Raw genomic sequence first — 27,869 nt, forward strand, 5'->3', positions numbered from 1 at the left:
TGGGGAAAGTTCACCAGGCTGACTGGAGGAGAGAAAAAACGAACAAATAAGGGGAACTGGCACGGACATTAACCTCTCTCTCCACTCACCTTACAAAGCCGAGCAAGACAAAGAGCAGGCGCCATTTTACGTATGTAGAGAGGCGCCTGCCATTAGCCAAGCAAAAAAACCTGACTCTGGTGGGGAGAAATAACAGGAGGTTAAGACCTAGTTAGTGAAAGTGTGGAGCTAGGGATTTTCGGCAAGATGACAGAATAGGAAGGGAGCACACTGATAGTCCAGGGAGAGACAGTTTAATAAAAGTGGAGATACTGCAGGTTCAAGGAAGAATGGGGGAAGAAACAGCAGAGGAAACTCTTCCGGAACTAGTGATTCACAGTGGACCTGTGTGGAGAGCGTGGGAGCCCACAGTTCAGGACACCAGCAGCAGACTCAACACACCAGCCCTGGAACACAAGCTGTGCGGAATTACTTCCCTTTTGAATAAAAGAAAGAAAGAAAGAAAGAAAGAAAGAAAGAAAGAAAGAAAGAAAGAAAGAGAGAGATTTATCACACCTAACCTGGGAGTGTCACCTTTGGCACACCCTTAACCCTGAGGAACCAAACAGAGCTCCCTGGCCACACCCATCTCAAGCCTCTAAGGCTCCATCAAAAAACAGACAGTCCACTTAATCTAGAGTCATAGTATAACAAGAAAAAACATCACAGTGAAGAAACCAAAGAATATCTCCAATATGCCAAACAACAAATGCAAAAACCAAGGTAATAAGAACAAGGAAGACACTATGACACCCCCAAATGAAAAAGACACCCAAATTCAAGATTACGAAGATGATGAGATAGAAGAAATGCAAGAAGCAGATCTCAAAAAATTGATAAGAACATTAAGAAGTTCTCAAAAACAAATTCTTGAACCACAGAAATCCTTACTGGACAAGATAGGAAATCTTTCTTGCAAAAATGAAATATTAAGGAGGAATCAAAATGAAATGAAACAACTAGTAGAACATGAAACTGTGATAGTGACGAGAAATCATAATGAAATGAAGAATTCAATAGATCAAATGACAAACACATTAGAGAGCCTTAAAAACAGAATGGGTGAAGCAGAAGAGAGAATATCGACTTAGAAGACAGAGAATAGGAAAGGATACAGTCAAACCAAAGAAAAGAAAATTAGAAATCTAAAAAATATTGTGGGGAATCTACAGGATACTATTAAAAAATCCAACACAATAGTACTGGGGGACTTCAATATTCCACTCTCAGAAATAGATCAACAGGACAGAAGATCAACAAGGAGACAGTAGATTTAAATGACACTATAGCCCAAATGGATCTAACAGATATCTACAGAACTTTTCATCCTACATATAAAGCATTTACATTCTTCTCAGCAGTACATGGAACGTTCTCAAGGATTGACCACATACTAGGCCATAAAGCAAGTCTCAGCAAATTCAAAAGAATTAGAATCATACCATGCAGCTTCTCAGACCATAAACGAAAGAAGTTGGAAATTAGCAACTCAGGAATCCCTAGAGCATAGGCAAACACATGGAGATTGAACAACATGCTCCTGAATGAACAATGGGTCATAGAAGAAATTAAAAGAGAAATCAAAAATTTTCTGGAAGTAAATGAGGATAACAGCCCAACATACCAAAACTTATGGGACACAGCAAAAGCAGTGTTAAGAGGAAAGTTTATATCAATAGGTTGCCTGCATCAAGAAATTGGAAAGGCACCAAATAGATGAGCTTTCAATGCATCTCAAGGATCTAGAAAATCTGCAGCAAACCAGACCCCAATCTAGTAGGAGAAGAGAAATAATTAAAATCAGAGAAGAAATCAACAGGATTGAATCCAAAAAACCAAACAAACAAACAACATTACAAAAAATCAGCCAAACAAGAAGCTGGTTTTTTGAAAAAAATAAACAAAATTGACACCCCATTGGCCCAACTAACTAAAAAAAGAAAAAACCCAAATCAATAAAATCAGAGATGAAAAAGGAAATGTAACAACAGACACCACAGAAATAAAAAGAATCATCAGAAATTACTACAAGGACTTGTATGCCAGCAAACAGGGAAACCTATCAGAAATGGATAGATTCCTGGACACATGCAACCTACCTAAATTGAACCAGGAAGACATAGAAAACCTAAATAGACCCATAACTGAGACAGAAATTGAAGCAGTAATAAAGGCCCTCCCAACAAAGAAAAGCCCAGGACTACATGGATTCACTGCTGAATTCTACCAGACATTTAAAGAAGAATTAACTGCAATTCTTCTCAAACTATTCAAAACAATCGAAAAAGAGGGAGTCCTCCCAAATTCTTTCTATGAAACCAGCATCACCTTAATTCCTATGCTGGAAAAAGACGCAGCATTGAAAGAGAATTACAGACCAATATCCCTGATGAACATAGATGCAAAAATCCTCAATAAAATTCTCGCCAATAGAATGCAACAACACATCAGAAAGATCATCCACCCAGACCAAGTGGGATTTATCCCTGGCATGCAGGGATGGTTCAATGTGGGCAAAACAATCAACGTATTACACCACATTAACAGACTGCAGAAGAAAAACCATATGATTATGTCAATAGATGCAGAGAAAGCATTTGATAAAATACAACACCCTTTCATGATGAAAAATCTAAGCAAACTGAGTATGGAAGGAACATTCCTCAATACAATCAAAGCAATTTATGAAAAACCCACAGCCAACATCCTATTGAATGGGGAAAAGTTGGAAGCATTTCCACTGAGATCTGGTACCAGACAGGGATGCCCACTCTCATCACTGCTATTCAATATAGTTCTCGAAGTTTTAGCCAGAGCTATTTAGGCAAGAAAAAGAAATTAAAGGGATACGAATTGGGAAGGAAGAAGTCAAACTATCCCTCTTTGCAGATCATATGTTTCTTTATTTAGGGGATCCAAAGAACTCTACTAAGAGACTATTGGAACTCATAGAAGAGTTTGGCAAAGTAGCAGGATATAAAATCAATGCACAAAAACCAACAGCCTTTGTATACACAGGCAATGCCACGGATGAGAAAGAACTTCTAAGATCAATCCCATTCACAATAGCTACAAAAACAATCAAATACCTTGGAATAAACTTAACCAAAGATATCATAGATCTCTACGACGAGAAATAAAAAATCTTAAAGAAAGAAATAGAAGAGGATACCAAAAAATGGAAAAATCTTCCATCCTTATGGATTGGAAGAATGAATATCATCAAAATGTCCATTCTCCCAAAAGCAATTTACAGACTAAATGCAATACCAATCAAAATACCGAAGACATTCTTCTCAGATCTGGTAAAAATGATGCTGAAATTCATATGGAGACACAGGAGCCCTCAAATAGCTAAAGCAATCTTGTACAACAAAAACAAAGCCGGAGGCATCACAATGCCAGATTTCAGGACATACTACAGGGCAGTTGTAATCAAAACAGCATGGTACTGGTACAGAAACAGATGGATAGACCAATGGAACAGAATAGAAACACCAGAAATCAATCCAAACATCTACAGCCAACTTATATTTGATCAAGGATCCAAAACCAATCCCTGGAGTAAGGACAGTCTATTCAATAAATGGTGCTGGGAAAATTGGATTTCCACATGCAGAAACATGAAGCAAGACCCCTACCTTTCACCTTACACAAAAATTCACTCAACATGGATTAAAGACTTAAATCTATGACCCGACACCATCAAATTATTAGAGAGCATTGGAGAAACTCTGCAACATATAGGTACCGGCAAAGACTTCTTGGAAAAAGACACCAGAAGCACAGGCAGTCAAAGCCAAAATTAACATTTGGGATTGCATCAAATTGAGAAGTTTCTGTACTTCAAAAGAAACAGGAAAGTGAAGAGGCAACCAACAGAATGGGAAAAAATATTCGCAAACTATGCAACAGATAAAGGGTTGATAACCAGAATCTACAAAAAATCAAGAAACTCCACAACATCAAAACAAACAACCCACTTAAGAGATGGGCCAAGGACCTCAATAGACATTTTTCAAAAGAGGAAATCCAAAGGGCCAACAGACACATGAAAAAATGTTCAGAATCACTAGCAATCAGGCAAATGCAAATCAAAACCACAATGAGGTTTCACCTCACCCCGGTCAGAATGGCTCACATTCAGAAATCTACCAACAACAGATGCTGGAGAGGATGTAGGGAAAAAGGGATACTAACCCCCTGTTGGTGGGAATGTAAATTGGTTAAGCCACTATGGAAGTCAGTCTGGAGATTCCTCAGAAACCTGAATATAACCCTACCTTTCAACCCAGCCATAACACTCCTTGGAATTACCCAAAGGAAATGAAATTGTCAAACAAACAAGAAGTCTGCACATTAATGTTTATTGTAGCTCAATTCACAATAGCTAAGACCTGGAACCAACCCAAATGCCCATCAACAGTAGACTGGATAAAGAAATTATGGGACATGTACTCTATCGAATACTATACAGCAGTCAAAAAGAACAAAATCCGGTAATTTGCAACAAGATGGAGGAATCTGGAAAACATTACGCTGAGTGAATTAAGCCAGTCGCAAAGGGACAAATATCATATGTTCTCCCTGATCGGCGACAACTAACTGAGCACCAAAGGGGAAACCTGTTGAAGTGAAATTGACACTATGAAAAACAGTGACTTGATCAGCTCTTGTCCTGACTGTTGATGTACAATGTAATAGTTTATCCATTTTACTGTTTTCTCTTTGTTTTGCTCTAGTACTATTAGTTGAACTCTGTGATTAACACACAATTATTCTTAGGTGTTTAAACTTTAACTGGAAAATGATCCCTGTTAAATATAAGAGTGGGAATAAGAGAGGGAGGAGATGTACAATTTGGGACATGCTCAATCGGACTTGCCCCAAATGGTGGAGTTAGAATCATGCCAGGGAATTCCAATTCAATCCCATCAAGGTGGCATGTACCAATGCCATCTCACTAGTCCAAGTGATCAATTTCAGTTCACAATTGATCACACTGATAGGTCTAAGAGTCAAAGGGATCACACAAACAAGTCTAGTGTCTGCTAATACTAGCTGATAGAATCAAAAAACGGAGAGAACGATCCATCATGGGAAGCGGGATACACAGTAGACTCATAGAATGGCAGATTCCTAAATAGCACTCTGGCCTCAGAATCAGCCCTTAAGGCATTTGGATATGGCTGAAGGGCCCATGAGAGTATTTTAGGCATGGAAAGCCAAGACGCCCTAGAAAAAATAAAAAGAAGACCTAAATGGAAGATCTCTACGAGTGAGATCCCAGTGGAAAGAATGGGGCCATCAAAGAAGGAGGTACCTTTCTCTGAAGGGAGGAGAGAACTTCCACTTTGACTATGACCCTGTCGGAATAAGATCGAAGTTGGTGAACTCAAAAGGCTTCCATAGCCTTGACAACTCATGACTAGAGCCTAGGGAGATTACTGACTCCATAAACAAGAGTGTCAAATTGTTAAGTCAACAACAGGAGTCACTGTGTACTTACTTCTCATGTGGAATCTGTCCTTAATGTGTTGTTCAATGTGAAGTAATGCTATAACTAGTACTGAAACAGTATTTTACACTTTGTGTTTCTGTGTGGGTGCAAACTGATGAAATGTTTACTTAATACATACTGAATTGATCCTCTGTATATAAAGATAATTGAAAATGTATCTTGATGTGAATGGAATGGGGTAGCGGGAGATAGGAAGGGTGTGAGTGGGAGGGAAATTATGGGGGAGAAGCCATTGTAATCCATAAACTGTACGTTGAAAATTTATATTTACTAAATAAAAAAATATATGTATACCTAACTTAAAAAAATACTTGACATATTAGACTTCATCAAAATAAAAACTACTTCTCATAAAAATCCATTAAGATGAATAGTTGATCTCTACACTGGAATAAAATATTCATAAATATATATTTGATAGAGTGTTTATATATTCTGGTATCAGAACATATAAATCAATAATGAAGATACATGCAACACAGGTTTTTAAATGACCAAAATTTTTGAACAGTGTACACAACCAAAAAGGTATATTACAGGACAAATGCACATGTAAAAATGTTTAACCTAATCAATGGACACCAACTACAAATGAAAGTTATCATTCACTACCACTACTTACCCACATAAATCACTAAGATTGAAGTCTGATAACTTAAATTTTGGTGAGAATGTCTAGTAACTGAAATTTTCATACAATTTTGAAAATTGTAATATAATATGGGACAACAATTTTGACTATTTCTTAGAAAAATAAACATGCATCTTCTTCAGCAATGCCATTTCTATGTATTTCAAAAGAGAAATGAAGACATATATCCACAAAAAAGACATTGTAAGAAATATTCATAGCGACTCTATTTATAATGACCTTAACTTGGAAACAACAGGAATGTTCATCAATGGAACCATGGAGAAACTGGTATATCCATACAGTGGGATACTACATAATACTACATAACCATATAAAAGAAAAAAATCCAGTTGTACAAAAAACTGATCAAAAATTGATATAAAACATTATCCTGAATAAAAACACCTTACAGTAAATAGCATGTAATGTATAAATACAGTTCCAGAATTGGCACAAGCAATGTGAAGTGGAAAAGTCAGAATTGTGTTTGCCTCCTGTTGAGGAAAGGAAAGGTGAAGGTGAAGCATCAGAATGAGCATGAGAAAACTTCCTGGGGTGAGAATAATGTTCTTTATCTTCTTAAGGGTTTATCTTCATAAGAGTTAATGTGTTTGTATATTTCTTAAAAACTCATAGAATGATATACTTAATGTTTGTGCATTTCATTTTTGTAAATTTTATCTACAAAATGAACTGATACTGGTATTGAAGTTCCATTAATAACATGCATACTGAAGTGCTTGGGGTGAAGTATAATGATTTGTGCAACTTTGAAGTATAAATTTTAAAAAAGTAGTTAAATAGAGTGATGGTTGGATGTGTGATAAAACAAATAAAATGTCATTTGTATAATCTAGGTGATAATTAAGGAGTATTTAAAATTCTTTCAACTTTTCTGTATGTTTAATCATTTATGTCAAGAAATATTAAAGGAAAGCAACTATTTCTACAATATGTCCCCCACTATTCTCTCTGAGACCTTGGCTTCCAAGATTCAATTCCTTGCCGCCCCCCTTAATCCTCCTACTAGTTTCAGCCACATTGGCCTTCTTGTTATTCTTGGCACAAATTAGTTATGCACCTTTCTTATACTATTTGCCTGTTATATCTCTACTTAGAAAGCATTTCTCCCAAATAACCATATGGTTCAAGGGTTGATTACTCATCGTCTTTGGGTCTTTGCTTAAATCATCTTTTCACTGAGACCTTCCCTGCTGTTCAATATGCATGCCAGCATCCCATACTATTTTACTCACTGTATTTTTCTCTATAGCATTGATTACCATCTATGATTCTGGATGCCTCATTTATTTATTAATTGATTCAAATTCAATGAGGGTAGGTCCTTGTGCCTATTTTTCCCCAGTATGTTGAACAGTTCCTGGCACATAATAAATGTTCAGCTAATATTTGTTGAGAGAATGAATTAGACTTCTAAAAGAGCTGAATAAGTGGTAATTATGAAACTTGATAGGGTCAGCATATTTAAAAAAAAAAAAAAACCACGAATGCCAAAGTACAGGAAGGGTGGAAATAAGAGTGTTTGTGGGAAAATGACTAAGGAACTTTAGTTAAATCAAATTAATTAACATATGTAAAACATCTATAAAAGTGTCTTCCCATAGGAAATGGTATGTAGGTATTTGTAATACTTTCTATTATTTGGACAGGAAGTACATTCTTGCAGTAGCAGAGTGATGGCATATGTCAAAGAAAACAGAAAACAAAAACTGAATTCCATTTTACACTGCATTTAAAAGGCTACTGCACTTAGAATATGAGAAGCGACTGACTCACTCTAATTTGGTAAAAACAGTTCTGAGCATCATTAAGTTCTGAGCACCTCATTAAAAAGAGCATGGGTTCCTTATACCGTATTTTCACTAGTGCTATTATAATGTTAAGACAGGAACTTGGAGTTTTTATCTGAGGAGAATATTGCTGTATAGAAATATTCAAATAGTCAAGGTGGGAGAATTACAGTTCTGTCAACTCCTGGGAGCGAAAGTAAGAACAGTGTGTGGACACTCTAGAATAAAAGACTTTATATCAATCTAAGGAAATTTTTCTGAATAAACAGCTATCTAAGCATATGATCATTTTCCAAGTTAGACATGACTCCCTGAATGGCAGGCATATAAACATGAGCTATACAAAAGTATGATGTAAATGAAAAAAATATGGGCCTGGTGCCACAATAACCTGAGCTCAGATTTCCTATGTGCAACTTATTAGTTGTTTGACTTCACACAAATGACTGAAACTCTATATGCCTCAGTTTTGTGATTAATCTGCAAATTGTACTTCAAAATAATAGAGATTGTTGGAATAAAATGAAATTAAATGAAGGTTAAGGACCAGACATTGTATATGGCACATGAAGAAATTAATATTTGTGTATCTCATAGGGAAATTTTGATTTTGACAGGGGGAAAAGTCTTAAAGTCAAATAAATCACTTTTAAATATCAGCAAGTTGGAAAAGAACATAGTTTTTATAATTCTTTTCTTCTATACACAATTATGTTAAAAATGAAATTGGTATTAAGTGCTTTCTTTTGGCTTGAAACAATTACTAAGCAATGAACATAACAAAATAGAAAGTAAAATTTATTCAGACCAATTACAATCATGAGTGTTTGAGCCTATTAAACTTCCTTCAAATGAATACTATCATCATCTAGAAAGGAAGGAATATAATAAAACTTTTTCTGACTGCTTTGGTTATATCTAAACTATTTCAGGTAATCTTTAGGTCTAGAGAATAAGATCAGGACTGTTTTTCTAAAAAAAGAACAAACATAGATAAGCAAGTCAATAGGTATAGGTTCCGAGGTTTCTTTTTGTGACACTAGTAGAGGAAAACTATTTCCCCAGTAGTGGCATTTTTATGAAGATGAATTTTTCTGTGCCAACATTTGATATAAATAATTTCAAAGAATTTTGACTTATAAAGTATATTAAGGCCTATTATCTTGGTTAATAAAAAACCATGAAAGGTAGTTACCATCTCTACTAAAAGAAAGCTTAATACAAGAAAATATTTCTTATGAGAAAAGTGTTTCAAATTATAAATGTGAATAAAATAATGGTTTTCATTTCAAAATATACTGACACATGTTTATAGCATTTGTCTACTAATGTTATACTGTCTTCACTGGATTCATGGTTTATTTCTTATATTCTAGAATATTTTCTTCTATAAGAAATATTTAATTTTCCTTCCTTCATCCAATTTCATTTTTGTGTTACAGACAAGTAAACCAAAATATGTTTTATACATTTCATATATATGTATTTCTCTTTATTTTTATGCAGTGTGATAAGGGAGATGTGTTATTCTAGTGTCAAAAAGAATGTAGTACATAAGACATTTTATTTTATGAAACAAAATTTTAGAATGTCACTTACCACATCTATTATATCAGATTCCATTTCATGGCTGAGATCAGACTATAAAAAAATGAAAAGACAATTAGTGGCTAATTATTGACATAACTTCTGCATTTCTTTACTCAAGGTCACAAACATAAACATTAAATATTAATGCAAATGTTTTACAATAATATGTTCATTTCCAAGTTACAAAAAGGCATTTTTCAGCATCTGAGGGAACAGCCAAACCAAGTCCTTGTCTTTTAACAAATAGCTTTTATCCATTTGCATTTTTTGTGATTCTGGTATATGTGAACTTATTATATCCTCTTATTTTAGTTCTTATATGTATCATGTTTATTTCTTTATCTCCAAAGCCACCTTTTACACAACATCTATTAAATCACCTTCTCTTAATTTTCTTCTTTTCTCCCCTGTTTGTCAAACTATTGCACATTTGATTTATTTCCTTTAATCCAAAAATTTTTACATATATAAAAACTGAATATGGTTAATCAATACCTATATCCTCTTATTTTTTTTTATTTTTTTATTTTTTTGACAGGCAGAGTGGACAGTGAGAGAGAGAGACAGAGAGAAAGGTCTTCCTTTTGCTGTTGGTTCACCCTCCAATGGCTGCCGCGGCCAGCGCGCTGTGGCCGGCACACCGTGCTGATCCGATGGCAGGAGCCAGGTACTTCTCATGGTCTCCCATGGGCTGCAGGGCCCAAGCACTTGGGCCATCCTCCACTGCACTCCCTGGCCACAGCAGAGAGCTGGCCTGGAAGAGGGGCAACTGGGACAGAATCCGGTGCCCCGACCAGGACTAGAACCCGGTGTGCCGGCGCCGCAAGGCGAAGGATTAGCCTGTTGAGCCGCGGCGCCGGCCCTATATCCTCTTATTAATATAGTGACCTTAAAACCCTTTTTACTCTCTCCAAACTCCTCTCTTCCAACTTTTGTATTATTACTGTCCAAAATTTTAGTTTCATCTTTCCTTCAAACTGTCAAATTATTCTCTAATTGTCAAAGCTAATAATGATAAATAACATTTCAATGATTTTCCTGCTCACTATAGCTTCTTTTCACTTAGCCTAGTGATTAAGATGCCTACATCCCATATCAAAGTACCTGAATTTGTTTTCTAAATCTGGTTCCTGACAACAGTTTTCTGCTAAAGCAGACAGTGAGAAGTGGCAGATGTTTGCTCAAGTGTTCAGATAGGGAATTTAGATGGAGTTTCCAGTTCCTGGCTTTGGCCCAACCCAGTCCCCGTCACTGCATGCATGTGAGGAGTGAACCGGTAGATGGGAGCAATGTCTTCCTCTCTCTCTCAAAAAAAGTTACAAATGCACTAATCATAAGTATCCAACTTGGTAATGTATTTACGTAAAGAGATACCTCCTATGATCACATTAGATGTAAAAATATAAAATCTTTCCAGCACCACATTAAGTTCCCTCTTCCTCCTTCCCAGTCTATACTCCAAGTGATAACCAATATTCTTTTTTCAATTAATATTTATCTGATTTATTTTAAAGGCAGTGATAGAGAGGTAGAGACAGAGACAAAGATACCTTCCATTCATTGATTCACCCCCTAAATGGCTGTGTGGTTTGCAGCTGGACCAAACCAAAGTCAGGAGAGAGGAACTCCATCCCACATTTTTCCCACATGGGTAGCAGGGGTCCATGTATTTGGGCCATCATTTGCTGCCTTCCCAGGAACATTATGGGAGCTGGGTGAAGGAGAGTTTCTGGGACTCACTAGTGCTCCTATGGGATGCTGGCATCACAGGCTCAAGGTTAACCCACTGCAAAACAATGCTGGCTCTGATCACCATCATTCTAAATTATCTCCTAATTATTTTTTTCTGTTTTGAACTTCACATCATTGAAAATATACAGTATGTATTATTTCATCTCTGGCTTCTTTAACTTACCATATTATCTGTAAGAATCACCCAGTTTTGATGAATATCACATAATTTCAGTTTTATACAATATTTCTACCCTTCTAGGTTCAATACTTCTGTGTTCTTTTATAAAAAAGATTTTTATTTATTTATTTGAAAATCAGAATTATATATAGGGAGAGAGGGAATGAGGGAGCGGAAGAAGGAAAGAGGGAGGGAGAGAGAGAGAAGGAGATGGAGACTGAGAGGGAGAGGGAGAGGCAGAGGGAGCGGGGAGAAGTTTGAGAAATCTACCATCTGTTGGTTCACTCCCCAAATGGTTACAACATCCAGGACTGGGCCAGGCTAAATCCAGGAACCTGGAACTCCAACCAAGTCTCCAATGTGGGTGGGAGGAGTCTAAGTACTTGAGACATCTTTTGCTGATTCCCAGGCTCATTAGCAGAGAGCTGGATTGGAAGTGGAGCAGCTGGGACTTCAACTTGTGCTCAAAAGGGATGCCGGCATTGTAGGTTGTAGCTTAATCCATTTGCACAAAACTGGCCCCTATTCTGAGTCCTTATAATTCAAGGATAAAACTAATAAAAATCATTTAGATCTATTTTAATGCTGCATTAAAATATTAATCTTTTAAGAGTGTTAAGCTTTTGGGTCTGGCACTGCAGTGTAGAGCGTAAAGCTGCCATCTACAGTGCTGGCATGCCATATGGGCATCAGTTGAGTCCCGGTTGCTCCACTTCTGATCCAGCTCTCTGCTATGGCCTGAAAAGGCAGTGGAGGATGGCTGAAGTCCTTGGAACTCTGTACCTGCGAAGGAAACCTGGAAGAAGCTTCAAGTGCCTGGCTTCGGATTGACCCAGCTCAAGCCATTGTGGCCATTTGGGAAGTGAACCAGTGGATGGAAGACCTCTCTCTGTCCACCTCTCTCTGTAACTCTGTCCTTCAAATAAATAAAATAAATCTCAAAAAAAAAATTTAAATAGTGTTAAGCTTTTTAAATTTAAGTGAATTCTTGATACTTGAAGTTATATTTATTATTTTCATAGAATTTTCACCTTGTTCCATCTGTTCTTAACTTACTAATTTTTGTTGTTTTGATCAGATATTTGTACTATTCCATGTCTTCTCATCTGGTAGGTTTTTTTATTTATGCCATATATTATTATTTCCATGGTTAATATAGAGCAGATTCTTAAAAGGCATTTTGGAAAACAATACAATTTTACTCTCAATTTTTGTTTAGTTTTAGAAAATATTTTCATAATATTCAACTTAACACACAATGGGATTATCATTATAACATCTAAATGAATTAGTAAGTAATTTTGAAATTTACTAGGTTATTATGTAATATGGAAGCTATCAATAGATTTAACCCACATAAAAAAAGGCTCTTTGGGGTGGAATATAATTTTTAAGAGATTAAACAGGAGGCCAGAGCTGTGCTGAGGTGGGTAAAGCCATAGCCTGCAGTACTGGCATTCCATATGGATGCAGGTTCATGTACTGGCTGCTCCACTTTTGATCCAGCTCTCTGCTATGGCTTGGGAGGGCAGTACAGGATGGTCCAAGTCCTTGGGCCCCTGCACCCGCATGGGAGACCTGGAGGAGGCTCTTGGCTTCTGGCTCCTGGTTCCTGGCTTCAGATCGGAGCAGCTCCAGCCTTTGTGGCCATCTGGGGGGTAGAACCAGCAGATAGAAGACCTCTCTCTCTTTCTCTGCTTCTGCCTCTCTGTAACTCTACCTTTCAAAAAAATAAATCTTTTTTAAAAAGAGATTAATTAGCTCTTGAGATTAAAGAGTTAACTATCATACTAAAGATTATAATGTGTCTGATTTATTACAGTCCATGTTACATTGGTAACTTCACCACTTCTAAACAATCCCTTGAATTTTACAAAAAAGCTGAATCATTGTTATCATATTTTTGATTTTATGAATGCTATACAGTTTCTAAGAGATTAATATAGCTTTTTAAAAATATTTATTTATTTACTTGAAAGGCAGAGTTATAGATAGGGAGAGGCAGAGGCACAGAGAAAGAAGTCTTCCATCCACTGGTTCATTCCCTAAATGGCTGCAACAGCCAGGGCTTGGTCAGTCTGAAGCCAGGATCTAGGAGCTTCTTCCAGGTCTCCCACGTGGGTGCAGGGGCCAAAGGATTTGGGCCATTAGCAGGGAGCTGGATCAGGAGTGGAGCAGCTGGCTCTTGAACCAGCACTTATATGGGATGCTAGCACTACAGGTGGTGGCTTAATCTGCTATGCCCTTATAGCTTTCTTTTAAATATTCAGTATTCATTTATAATTTACATATATATATATATATCTTCTAGGAACTTTCATTCCTTTATACTAGGTCTATTTTTATTGTTTAATTTTAAATTGAACATAATATTTGTATGTATATATGAGTACAGTATGATAATTACATTATCATGACAATTAATGGAGACTTGAAGGTAATGGAATGGCATATTTAAATTGTTGGGAAAAAAAAGAACCGTCAACTAAATATTCTATAGCTGGTAATGCTGTCCTAAAATGAGGGAGAAAGTAAGCATGTCTAGATAAATACAAGCTACAAGCTAAAGAAGTTCCTTAGACACTAGAACTGTCCTATAAGAAATACTGAAGGTGTTCCTTCAGGTAGAAATTAAATGATGAACTAAAAACCATATAAAGAAATAATGCTCTTCAGTAAAGATAAATATATGGACAAAAGTAAGAGGTGATATTATTTTAATTTGTAACTCCATTTTATATTTTCTACAATACTTAAAAGACAAATGTATAATAATGATTAAAATCTATTTAAAATGTAAGTTACTAGATGCATAAAGAATAAATATGCCATTTGTGACATCAGAACTTAAAAGGAGTTTGAGTATGTAAAATAAAGTATATGTAATTGAAATTATATTGGTATAAATTCAAAATAGATTGTTGTAATTCCATGATATAGTATATAATCCTTGTGATAACCACAAATCAAATGTCTGTAGAATATACACTAAATGAGGTTGGCATTGTGGTGTAGCAGATAAAGCCGCCACCTGCGATGCCACCATCTCAAATAGGTGCCAGTTCATGTCCAGGCTGCTCCATTTATGAATCTGCTAATGGCTTGGAATAAGCAGAGGAAGATGGCCCAAGTAATTGGGCCCCTGCCTCCTATGTGGGAGACCCAGATGAAGTTCCTGGCTCCTGGTTTGAGTTTGACTCAGTCTTGGCAACTGTGGCCACTTGGGAAGTGAACCAGTGGATGAAAGATCTCTCTCCATAACTCCGAATTTCAAGTAAATAAATAGATCATTTTTTAAAAAAATAATATACACTATGGGAAATGAGAAGGAAATCAAAACATGCCACTATAAAAAAATTAATTAAACAGGGCTAGCACTGTGGCGTAGTGGATAATGGTGCCAGCATTCCATATGGGGGACAATTTGAGTCCTGGATGCTCCACTTCCGATTCATCTCCCTGCTAATGCACCTGGGAAAACAGTGGTACGTGGGCACTTGCACTGTCATGAAAGACCTGAAGAAGCTCCTGGATCTTGGCTTCAGTCTGGCTCAGCCTGTCTCTGCGGCCATCTGGGGAGTCACCCAGCAGATAGAAGATATCTCTCTCTGTCCCCCTTCTCTCTCTTTCTCTCTGTAATTCTGCCATTCAAATTGCCATTCAAATAAATAAGTCAATAAATCTTAAAATATGAACTAAACGTAAGAGAAATTTGAAGTGGAGAAAATGAAAGACAAAAAAATTGTAAGATATACAGTAAACAAATGTAAACTGGCAAAAGTCCTTCAAGTTTATTAATCCTTTTAAGTGTAATTGAATTACATACTACAATCAAGCCTCAGAGATTAGCAGAATGGAGAGAAGAAGCATTATTCAACTGTATACTCTCTACAATAGGTCAAAGGAAGAATCACTTGAAAAATTATAAAATACAGAGACAAATAAAAATGAAAATATGAAGTGTTAAAATTTATGAGGTCTAGTGAAGATAGTGCCCAGAGAAATATTTACAGCTGCAAATGACAACATTACAGAAAGAATAAACACTTCTTTATATTCAAAGACACCAACAGGTTTAAAATGAAGATATAAAAATATATTCCTTGCACATAGTAATCAAAAGAGATATGGTATGGCTATGAGTCAAAATAAACTGTAAATCAAAGCTGTTTCAAGAGATAAAGGAAGATGATATAGATAGTGATAGAGATAGATGAAATTATAATTATTATAACATATATGTGCCAATCAGTACAACCCCCAAATATACAAAGCAAAATTTGATATAATTAAAGGGAGAAATAGACAGTACTATAATAACTGAGACTTCGATATCCTACTTTTTAAAAAAAATTTTTTTATTTATTTTTTTGACAGGCAGAGTTAGACAGTGAGAGAGGGAGAGACAGAAAGGTCTTTCTTTTCCATTGGTCCACCCCCCGAAATGGCCGCCACGGCCGGTGCGCTGAAGCCAGGAGCCAGGTGCTTCCTCCTGGTCCCCCATGCAGGTGCAGGGCCCAAGCACCTGGGCCATCCTCCACTGCCTTCCCGGGCCACAGCAGAGAGCTGGACTGGAAGAGGAGCAACTGGGACAGAATAGGGCACCCCAACCGGGACTAGAACCCGGGGTGCCGGCGCCACAGGCGGAGGATTAGCCTAGTGAGCCATGGCGCCGGCCTCAATATCTTACTTTTAATAATGGATGGAACATGTAGATAGAATATCAATAAAAACAGAGTATACACAAAATACTATAAACCAAGTATATCTACCAAACATACAGAGAACACTCCACTCAGCCACAGTTGAACACAAATTCTTCTCAATTGTACACGGAACATTTTTTTCAGAAAGATCATACACTATACCACAAAACACATCCTAACAAATTTAAAAAAAAATCTAAAGTCATACAAAGTATAGCCACAACCAGAATAAAATTATCAATGAAAAAAAGAAATAAAACTGGAAAATTCACCAATATGTACACATATGTACCAATATGTACACACATTTAATGAATGGGTCAAAGGAAGAATAACAATGAAATTTATAAAATAGCTTAGAGAAAAAAAATGAAAACACCAGATGCCTAAACTTGTGGGATGTAGTAAGACAGTGCTGAGATAGATATGTATAGCATCAAATGGCATTAAAAAAAGAAAAAAATTTCAAATCAATGTTAGCTACTAAGAAATTAGAGAAAGGGTAAACTAATCCAAGTGATATCAGAACAAAGAAAATAATTTAGAGTGGATGTAAATAAATCAGAGAATAGAAAAGCAGTAAAGGAAGTCAATAAAACTAAAAGTTAATTATCTGAAAAGATCAACAAAACTGACAAGCATTTAACTAGATTCAAAAAGAAAAGCAGAAAGAAGACACAAATAACTAAAGTCAGAAATAAAAGTGAGAATATTACTATCAAACTTATAGGAAGAAAAATGAAAGAATAATAAGAGAATACTATGAACAACTGTACACCAAAAATTAGGTAAGTTAAATAAAAGGGAGTAGTTTCTAGAAACATAAATTATCTAAACTCAAGAAAGAAAATGTCTCAACAGTCATATAATTAGGAAAGAGATTGAACTAGTAATCAAAAGCTTTAGAACAAAGAAAAGTCCAGGTCCAGAGAACTTCTATTGTAAATTATATCAAAATTAAAAGAATTGGCATCAATGCTTATTAAATGCTTCCTCAAAATTAAACAAGATGTAATATTTCCAGCATTATCCCAATATCAAAAACAGATAAACACATCTAAAACAAGGAAACTATAGACTAATATTATTCATGAATATAGAAACAAAAATCCTCAACAAATAGTAGCAAACAGAATGTAATAGCATACTAAAAGAATTATATATCATAGCCAAATAGGTTTTATCCCAGTACATCAGCATATTATACTACACTAACACTGTAAAGGGATATAAAAACACATGATTGCATTAATTGATGTAGAAAAAAATATTGGAATAACCAAACACCATTTTGTGATTTAAAAAAAAAGTTTAGAAAAATAAGTAGGACGGCGCCGCGGCAAACTAGGCTAATCCTCCACCTGTGGCACCGGCACACCGGGTTCTAGTCCCGGTCAGGGTGCCGGATTCTGTCCCGGTTGCCCCTCTTCCAGGCCATCTCTCTGCTATGGCCCAGGAGTGCAGTGGAGGATCGCCCAAGTCCTTGGGCCCTGTACCCGCATGGGAGACCAGGAGAAGCACCTGGCTCCTGGCTTCGCATCAGTGCGATGCGCTGACTGCAGTGCGCTGGCTGCGGCGGCCATTGGGGGTGAACCAACGGCAAAAGGAAGACCTTTCTCTCTGTCTCTCTCTCTCTCTCTCTCTCTCTCACTGTCCACTCTGCCTGTCAAAAAAAAAAAAAGGAAAATAAGTAGAGATGGAAATACTTTCAGTATAACAAATGGCACTCATGAGAGTATTTCAGGCATGGAAAGCCAAGACACTATGGCAAAAAAAAAAATCTAAATTAAATATCTCTGTGAGTGAGATCTCAGCGGAAAGAACAGGCCATCAAAGAAGGCAATACCTTTCTCTGAAGGGAGGAGAGAACTTCCACTTTGATTTTGTCCTTGTCTAAATAAGGCCAGAGTTTGTGAACTCAAGAGGTTTCTGTTGACTTGGCAGCTCATGACAAGAGCCTCGGGTGATTACTTACATCATAAATAAGAGTGTCACTTGTTAAATGAACAACAGGAATCACTGTGCACTTACTCACCATGTAGGATCTCTGACCTTAATGTGTTGTACTATGTGAATTAACAGTATAACTAGTACTCAAACAGTATTTTACACTTTGTGTTTCTGTGTGGGTGCAAACTGTTGAAATCTTTACTTAGTATATTCTAAATTGATCTTCTGTATAAAAAGATAATTGAAAAGGAATCTTGATGTGAATGGAATTAGAGAGAGTGGGAGATGGGATGGTTGCGGGTGCGAGGGAGGTTATGGGAGGAAAAAGCCGCTATAATCCACAAGTTGTACTTTGGAAATTTATATTTATTAAATAAAAGTATTAAAAAAGAAACTATAAAAAAACACAAATGGCACTCATAAGAGACTGACAAGTAGCATAATAATGGTGAAAGACTGAAAGCTTTTAGCCAGAGATGAAGAATTAGGTAATGATACCTATTTTCACCTATTCTACTTTTTCTACCTATTTAAGCTATGTTGAATTGTCTGCTGAACATTCATTGGAAGTTCTAGCCAGAGAAGTTAGAACTGGATAAAAAATAAAAGGTTACATTAGAAAGAAGAAAACATTCCACTATTCTGATATTATCCTATATAGAGCAAATCCAAAAGAACCATAAGAAGATATGTCAGTTAATAAATATGTTCAGGAAAGTTATAAGGTACAATGACAACATTCAAAAATCAGTTGTAGTACTATGTATCAGCAACGGAAAATATCTTATTGTCATCAAGCAAGCAATTCAACTTATAATAGCGTCCAAAAATAAATTACTGAAAAACATAAAGTGGTAAAAAAGTTTCTTACCTAACTTTTCACATTAAAAAAAAAAAAAAGTTGACAAAAGAAAGACTTAAAATTGCTAACTACCTTACAAAGAAATGGCCAGCTAGGCTAGTATTTTTTTTCCAAAGAAAATTCTGAAAAGGGAAAAGATAGATGAAAACAAATTCTTCAGACCAGAAATAGAGAAATATAGAAGATGTTGTCTTCAAGTCAGTTGTTTGTATGATGTTGCCAGTTTTGTCAGACATATACAAAACATGGAAATTATTTTTTTTCTGAAGTTCAGCTGATCAGCTTTGTGATAGTCCTGGAGTAGGAGTAGTTTACTTAACCAAAAAGATGTGCAAGAGGTAGGAAGTGTCCCCCTATATATATGTATGTTTAATTTCTTCTTATAAAGCCACTAGATTGCAATCATGGAGGATCTACCCTAAAGTTTTTTTTTTAATATTTATTTATTTAGTTGAAAGTCAGAGTTACACAGAGAGGCAGAGAGAGAAAGAGAGAGAGATCTTCCATCTGATGGTTCACTCCCTAACTGGCCGCAACGGCCAGAGCTCTGCCAATCCGAAGCCAGGCTCCAGGAGCTTCTTCCAGGTCTTCCACAGGGGTGCGGGGGCCCAAGGCCTTGGGTCATCTTCCACTGCTTTCCCAGGACATAGCAGAGAGCTGGATTAGAATTGGAGCAGCTGGGACTTGAACTGGCATCTATATGGGATGCCAGCACTGCACTTGGTGCCTTTACCTGCTACACCACAGCGCCGGCCCCTACCCTAAAGATTTAATTTAATCCTAACCAACTTCCAAAGCACCTGCCTCTAAACACCATAATCAGATTAGTGCCTCACAATGGAGATCAAATTTTAACACATGAATTCCTGAAAGGAATTCAAAACATACCAAAATCATATAACATAAAGTAATAATCATTAATTGGGAATCTTTCATTATAAGGTTAATAACATGGAAACCAGGAAATAAAACTATTTAGTTACTATTTCATGAAATTACCTAGCAAATGCAAGGGTACTTCAAAAATTTATGGAAGAGGAGATCCAGGATGACTGAACAGGGTGTAGCCACACTAACTCAAGCTGCTTTGGGAAATGAAAAGAACAAAGGAAGGACTAAATTTCCAAGGTTCTGACTGATAGAAATTTTCAACAAAGAAGTGAAACAAAACAAAACAACAATAAAGATTCAAGGGACAAGAGGAGAAAATACAGAGATACCACAGCAGCCAGCCACTGGTGCAGTCAGCTGCTGTTAGCCACCATCTTACCATGCCAAGATAGGAAGAAACTGCAGTGCATCCCACCACTTGGCAGTTTTAGCTGAGAGTGAATTCCATAGTTACCCACTGACTTTTACCAGTCAGCTGGGAGAGCTGACTGGGTCTGAGCAGCTGTTGGGCTCAGAGCAGGGAAGCTGCCTTGATTCCTTACCCTCCCCAACTCCCACAGAGCACCATACTTTGGTAGCAAAAAGTCTCGCAGTGTGCCTCTGTTCTACCAACATCATAGAGTCAGATGCTGGAGAGGATGTGGGGGAAAAGGGACACTAACCCACTGTTGGTGGGAATGCAAACTGGTCAAGCCACTATGGAAGTCAGTCTGGAGATTCACAGAAACCTGAATAGAACCCTACCATACAACCCAGCCATCCCACTCCTTGGAATTTACCCAAAGGAAATTAAATTGGCAAACAAAAAAGCTGTCTACACCTTAATGTTTATTGCAGCTCAATTAACAATAGCTAAGACCTGGAATCAACCCAAATGCCCATCAACAGTAGACTGTTGAAATTATGAAGAAATTATGGGATATGTACTCTATAGAATACTATACAGCAGTAAAAAAAAAAGCAATGAAATCTGGTCATCTGCAACAAAATGCAGGAATCTGGAAAACATCATGCTGAGTGAATTAAGCTAGTCCCAAGGGGACAAATATCATATGTTCTCCCTGAGCAGTGACAACTAACTGAACACCAAAAAGGAAACCTGTTGAAGTGAAATGGACACTATGAGTAACAATGCCATGATCAACCCTTGTCCTGATTGTCGAAGAACAACTTAATACTTTATCCCTTTCAGCATTTTTTTATTTTACTTAATACTATTGGTGAACTCTGTAACTAACACACAATTATTCTTAGGTGTTTAAATTTAACTGAAAAGTGATCGCTGTTAAATATAAGAGTGGGAATAAGAGAGGGAGGAGATGTGCAGTTCGGCACATGCTCAATCGGGTTTCCCCCAAACAGTAGAATTAGAAACGTGCCAGGGGATTCCAATTCAATCCCATCAAGGTGGCATGTACCAAGGTGATCTCACTAGTCAATGTAATCAGTTTCAGTTCATAATCAATCATAATGATAGGATTAAGAGTCAAAGGGATCACATAAACAAGACTAGTGTCTGCTAATATTAACTGATAAAATTAAAAAGGAGAGAATGATCCAACATGGCAAGCGGGATTCTCAGTAGACTCATAGAATGACAGATGTCCTAAACAGCACTCTGGACTCAGAATCAGCCCTTCAGGCATTCAGATCTGGCTACAAAGCCCATGAGAGTTTCTCAGGCATGGAAAGCCAAGACCCTGTGGCAAAAAAATAAAAAAATAAAAGGCCTAAATGAAAGATCTCTATGAGTGAGATCCCCGCAGAAAGAAAGGGCCATCAAGGAAGAAGGTACCTTTCTCTGAAGGGAGGAGAGAACTTCCACTTTGACTATGACCTTGTCCAAATACGATCAGAGTTGGTGAACTCAAAAGGCTTCCATAGCCTTGGCATCTTATGACAAGAGCCTCATGTGGTTACTGATGCCATAAACAAGAGTGTCAATTGTTAAATCAACAACAGGAGTTGTTGTATGTCATATATGTCAGTCATGTAGGATCTCTGTCCTTAATGTGTTGAATCAATGGTAAAACTAGTACTCAAACAGTATTTTATACTTTGTGTTTCTGTGTGGGTGCAAACTGTTGAAATCTTTACTTAGTAGATACTAAATTGATCTTCTGTATAAAAAGATAATTGAAAAGGAATCTTGATGTGAATAGAATGGGAGAGAGAGTGGGAGATGGGTTGGTTGCGGGTAGGAGGGAGGTTATGGGGGGGGAAAAGCCATTTTAATCCAAAAGCTGTACTTTGGAAATTTATATTTATTAAATTTATATTTATTAAATTAAAGTTTTAAAAAAAGTTTCCTTCTATGTCTCTGTGTAAACCCTCAAAAATTTCAGGCTTATTCCTGAGTTATGCGTGTATAAGATATACCCAAATCAGCTGGAATTTTATTTAAATCTCTTCTCAGAGGATACAAGAAAGCAATCATGGTCTGAACTTAAAAGGGTTGATTGCCAGAGTTGGTGTTTTGCTCAGCAGGTAGACTATGGGAATGTCTGAATCTCATATCATAGTGCCTCTGGTTCCAGTTCTAGCTCCTCTCTCCATTTCAGCTTCCTGGCAATGTTTGTCCTGGGAGGGAGCATGTTATGGCTCAAGTAATGGCTTCCCTAACACCCATGTGGAAATTTGAATTGACTTCCTGTCTTCTGACTTTGTTCTGACCCAGCTCTGTCTATTGTGGGCATTGGTGAATGAGCCAAAGGATGGCAGATCTATCATTATATCAGTCAGTCTCTGTGCCCGTCAAATAAGAGAGAGAAAGGGAAAGGAAGGAAAGGATGAATGGAAGGAAGGAAGGAAGGAAGGAAGGAAGGAAGGAAGGAAGGAAGGAATTAAAAAAAGCTGGATACATATTGACTATGTCTAGTAGAATATACTCCAAATATTCTGAATGAATACAATTAGCAGAATTATATTCCAAGTTCACAAAGAACTAAAAAGGAATCTTCAATTTAGATTTGTTATTGATGGTGACATGGATGCTCTTAATTCTATGATATCTTGTTTTATAAAAGACTTATTTACTTGAAAGGCAGAGATATAGATAGTGATAGGGAGAGGGAGATGGAGTTGGGGGGAATAGAAAGAGAGAGACAGAGACAGAAAGAGACAGAGAGAGTATCTTCCATTCGCTGGTTCGTTCCCCAAATGGCCGCAGTGGCCTGAGCCGGGCTGATCCAAAGCCAGGAGCCAGGAACTTCTTCTGACTCTCCCACGTGGGTGCAGGGCCACCTTTTGCTACTTTCCCATGCACATTGGCAGGGTGCTGGACAAGAAGTGGAGCAGCCAGCACTCGAACTGGTGCCCATATGGGATGTAGGCACTAAAGGGAGATGATTAACCTTCTACACCACAGCGCCAGCCCCTTAAGCTATTTTAGTGGATTGTAACACAGAACAAAAAAGCCACAGCCTTTGCAGCTATCGGGGGAGTGAACCAGATGATGAAAGATCTCTCTGTCTTTCTGTCTCTCCCTCTCTCTGCAATTCTTTCAAATAAATAAACAGATAGGTGAATAAATAAATGTTTTAAAATAAAAACAGAATAAAAAATTATTAATGCCTATGGGTACCAGGTTTGTCACAATGGGTTGAATGAAGGAACATAAGAAACCTATATAGCTGTGCTGTAGTTGGGTAAATCTGAAGTTTTCATTTAAAACATGTCTGTAGATTCCTTCATATCATTTTCTCCCTCCTTAGGTATGTCCACTGAAAATACCTAGAACCAATGACACCCCACTACCAAGAAACAAACCTAATGCTCAGATGTTTGTCTCTAACGTCAATCCCAACTAAAATAAAACTTAAATCTTCAAGCAAATAGATAATTCCATGTTTGGGCAGAAAATAAGCCTGGAAAATACTTTTGTGGCAAATACCAAGAAAGTTCTCAGAGGCAAATGTAATTATGTCAAAAAGACAAAGAAAGTGGCTTTTAGCGACCTATACTGAATAAATTTTGGATAATTTGAACATCTTAAAAGAATAATGTAGTAGTGGTCTACAATACAATGAATTAAAAAAAAAATACCGGGTTCTAGATCCAGATTAAGATGGAATAAGGATACTGTTCTCTGTCTGGTTCATTGAATGAAACAATTAAACCTAGAGGGAATAACTGGACCAACTATTTGGGTACTCTGAAAAATATGTAACAAATGAATTGGAAAAAAGGTAAAAATTTATTACACCACAGAAATGGTGGTGAGTTTACCATGTTTTCATTTAGCCATTTCACCTAATGGTCCTTTTATTGGTTAGCTGATTTAGAATCAATTTTTAATTTTTAGAATCAAGATTCTTATGTCACGTTTATATGGTAATTAAAAACTCATCTTATCCTAGAACATGGAGTGAACTTGGGTTTTTGATTTTTTTTTTATTTCTTTTTTATTTTTTTTAACTTTTATTCAATTTATATAAATTTCCAAAGGACAGCTTATGGATTACAATGGCTTCCCCCCCATAACGTCCCTCCCACCCGCAACCCTCCCCTCTCCCACTCCCTCTCGCCCTCCATTCACATCAAGATTCATTTTCGATTCTCTTTATATAAAGATCAGTTTAGCATACATTAAGTAAAGATTTCAACAGTTTGCTCCCACACAGAAACATAAAGTGAAAAATAATAGATGATTTTTTTTTTTGACAGGCAGAGTGGACAGTGAGAGAGAGAGACAGAGAGAAAAGTCTTCCTTTGCCGTTGGTTCACCCTCCAATGGCCACCGCGGGCGGCGCACTGCGGCCGGCGCACCGCGCTGATCCAATGGCAGGAGCCAGGAGCCAGGTGCTTTTCCTGGTCTCCCATGGGGTTCAGGGCCCAAGCACCTGGGCCATCCTCCACTGCACTCCCTGGCCACAGCAGAGAGGTGGCCTGGAAGAGGGGCAACTGGGACAGAATCCGGCGCCCCAACTGGGACTAGAACCCAGTGTGCCAGCGCCGCTAGGCGGAGGATTAGCATAGTGAGCCGCAGCGGCGGCCTAATAGATGATTTTTTAAATGATGATGAAACCAGATCAGACCTATTGTCATGTTTAATCCCAGTGAGAGTCAAGTTGGGAATTGATAATTTCTTTTTTTTTTTTTTTACAGAAGATCAGTTTAGTATACATTAAGTAAAGATTTCAACAGTTTGCACCCCCATAGAAACACAAAGTGAAATATACTGTTTGAGTACTCGTTATAGCATTAAATTTCAATGTACAGCACATTAAGGAAAGAGATCCTACATGAGGAGTAAGTGCACAGTGACTCCTGTTGTTGACTTTACAAACTGACACTCCTATTTATGGCATCAGTAATCTCCCTATGCTCCAGTCATGAGTTTCCAAGGCTATGGAAGCCTTTTGAGTTCTCCGACTCTTATCTTGTTTAGACAAGGTCATAGTCAAAGTGGAAGTTCTCTCCTCCCTTCAGAGAAAGGTACCTCCTTTGAAGACCTGTTCTTTCCACTGGGATCTCACTCACAGAGATCTTTCATTTAGTTTTTTTTTTTTTTTTTTTCCCAGAGTGTCTTGGCTTTCCATGCCTGAAATACTCTCATGGGCTTTTCAGCCAGATCAGAATGCCTTAAGGGCTGATTCTGAGGCCAGAGTGCTGTTTAGGACATCCGCCGTTCTATGAGTCTGCTGTGTATCTTGCTTCCCATGTTGGATCACTCTCCCCTTTATTTATTCTATCGGTTAGTATTAGCAGGTACTAGGCTTGTTTATGTGCTCCCTTTGACTCTTAGTCCTTTCATTATGATCAATTGTGAACTGAAATTGATCATTTGGACTGGTGAGATGGCATTGGTACATGCCACCTTGATGGAACTGAATTGGAGTCCCCTGGTATGTTTCTAACTCTACCATTTGGGGCAAGTCAGCTTGAGCATGTCCCAAATTGTACATCTCTTCCCTCTCTTATTCCCACTCTTATGTTTAACAGGGATCACATTTCAGTTAAATTTCAACAATTAAGAATAACTGTGATTTCTTAACATTCACTGAGTTTCCAGCTATAGTCTCAGGTGGAAAATAGCCTTCTCCACTTATAGAAAAGTTGTGTTTTTTTTTTTTTTTTGCTCTGATGTCAAGGATAGGACTATTCTTTCTGGCATTTTGCTTTATAAAGGGAACTAAATTTTCATCACTCTACCTTACACAGGCTCAAATCCTCAACTTCTCTTCTACCACATGCATTAAAAGTCCATATACCTCTTACTAAGGCCTGTATCAATTTCTGTTAATCCCAGAAGCCATTTACTTTTATTTTTAAGTCGTGTCTCTGGATTTGGATTTCTTTCAGTTCTTGATACTCGGGAATTTGCCTTTTTTATCTTCAAGCTTGGCTATATATTTAACATACATTTGTTATATCATATTTAGCATTTCTAGATGATTTCATAGGGAATGACATCTTCAGACACTAACCTAATTCATCATATTTATCAGGTGTCTTCTTCCTTTAGTTAGTGATTATCATAAATGTCTAAAAGGTGATAATAACAGACTGTTATTATGCCTATTTTATAAATAAAGAAGCAGACAATATACATCACAGAATGGTGCTCTTAAATATTTTAACTCCAAACCATATAACCATATTGATTTTTGTAGCACTAGGCTTAGTTTTTGTAGCATGAATATTAAGCATATTCACATAATACTGTGTTATTATGAGTACACACCTCAAATTTTGTGGCTCCTATTTGTGAAATTTCAGGCTATGTGGTTGAAATTAGATACTAGTGTCGCTGTGTCACACCAAAAATCTTAAATCTAGGTAAGAATCTTAAATCTTCAGTAGCCTAAATCTGCAAGTATATCTTCATATATATGTCATAATATGTAATAAGTAAACAATATCATCACTCTTTGTTTCCTTAGTATTATTGAGGTATAATAAATAAACATTATATGTATTGGAGGCACACAACATAATGGCTTGATATATACATGCACTGTGTTATGATTACGACAATCAAATTAACTAACACCCTTCACACAATTGCTACTGTGTGCATATGTGTAGAGGGGGATGGGATGGAGAGTGAGAACACTTATGAACTACTCACTGAGCAGATTTCAAGTAAGCACTTGGCAAATTGAAAGGAAAGTATTCTTTATCTTAATTATCAAATGTTTCTATAGCCTTTTTTGGGTATGAAATATTGGGCTAAAGTTCCATTTCTCTATTACTCACCAGTCCCCCACTCTAACATAGTTCGAATATATCATCCAATTACTATAAACCCTATTCTAGTACAAAATATAGTTGTATCCATCTCTGAGACATTGTGCATGCCATTTCCTCCTAAATGGAATGACCTTGTGTACTTTTTTTCAACTTTCACATCCCTTCCTATCATTAAATATCTACTTAAAGCACACTTTTTTGTATTTTCAAATGAGCTTTTCAGTCTTCAGATTTATCCTCTCGTGCACTGAATATATACCTCAATATGGTTGTACTTAGTCATGGCCTTTCTATTATATATATCTGGGAGCATATTTGTCACAGTCTGACTTGCCTGTTGTGAGTCATCAAGACAAGGACTCATTTCTGCTTCCTATATATCTGAATACTTTGTGTACTAAAGTAGTCAAGAAGTAGTTATAATTGTTTAATATGCATTTCTGAAAATGTATTCTGAGAGCTGTTGGTGAGTTGTAAGTAGGTTCTCGTCTATCTACCTACTATAAATAATGAGAAGGCATGACTTCTAATTTATTTTCTAGATAACAATTCATTAATACTATTTAAATTAAAAGATTTAATGTTTCACCATTTAAATGGTCTCTAAGCCTTTTAACAATTATATATAATTGTTAATGAAAGTAAGCTTCTGGTTAAATCCTGGTTGCTTATATCTGATCTCAATTAGATTTTCATTATAGTTTAGTTTAAGTAGAAGTAGAAGTAGAACCTAGTAACATGTAAACATTTCAGGCATCT

The 27,869-nt window shown here is 36.8% G+C and overlaps 1 protein-coding gene across 1 annotated transcript in view; it reads right to left on the minus strand.

Moving 5' to 3' along the window:
* Positions 1-27,869, minus strand: part of LOC100349442 (uncharacterized) — a 453,812-nt gene that overhangs the window by 246,397 nt on the left and 179,546 nt on the right. Inside the window, exon 8 of the mRNA XM_089323942.1 lies at positions 9,605-9,646. Coding sequence (XP_089180068.1) covers positions 9,605-9,646 — 42 coding nt within the window. The remainder of the gene's footprint in view (positions 1-9,604; positions 9,647-27,869) is intronic.

This window comes from Oryctolagus cuniculus, chromosome X (assembly GCF_051225735.1).
Source record: "Oryctolagus cuniculus isolate XC-2025 breed Fujian yellow rabbit chromosome X, ASM5122573v1, whole genome shotgun sequence".
NCBI lineage: Eukaryota > Metazoa > Chordata > Mammalia > Lagomorpha > Leporidae > Oryctolagus > Oryctolagus cuniculus.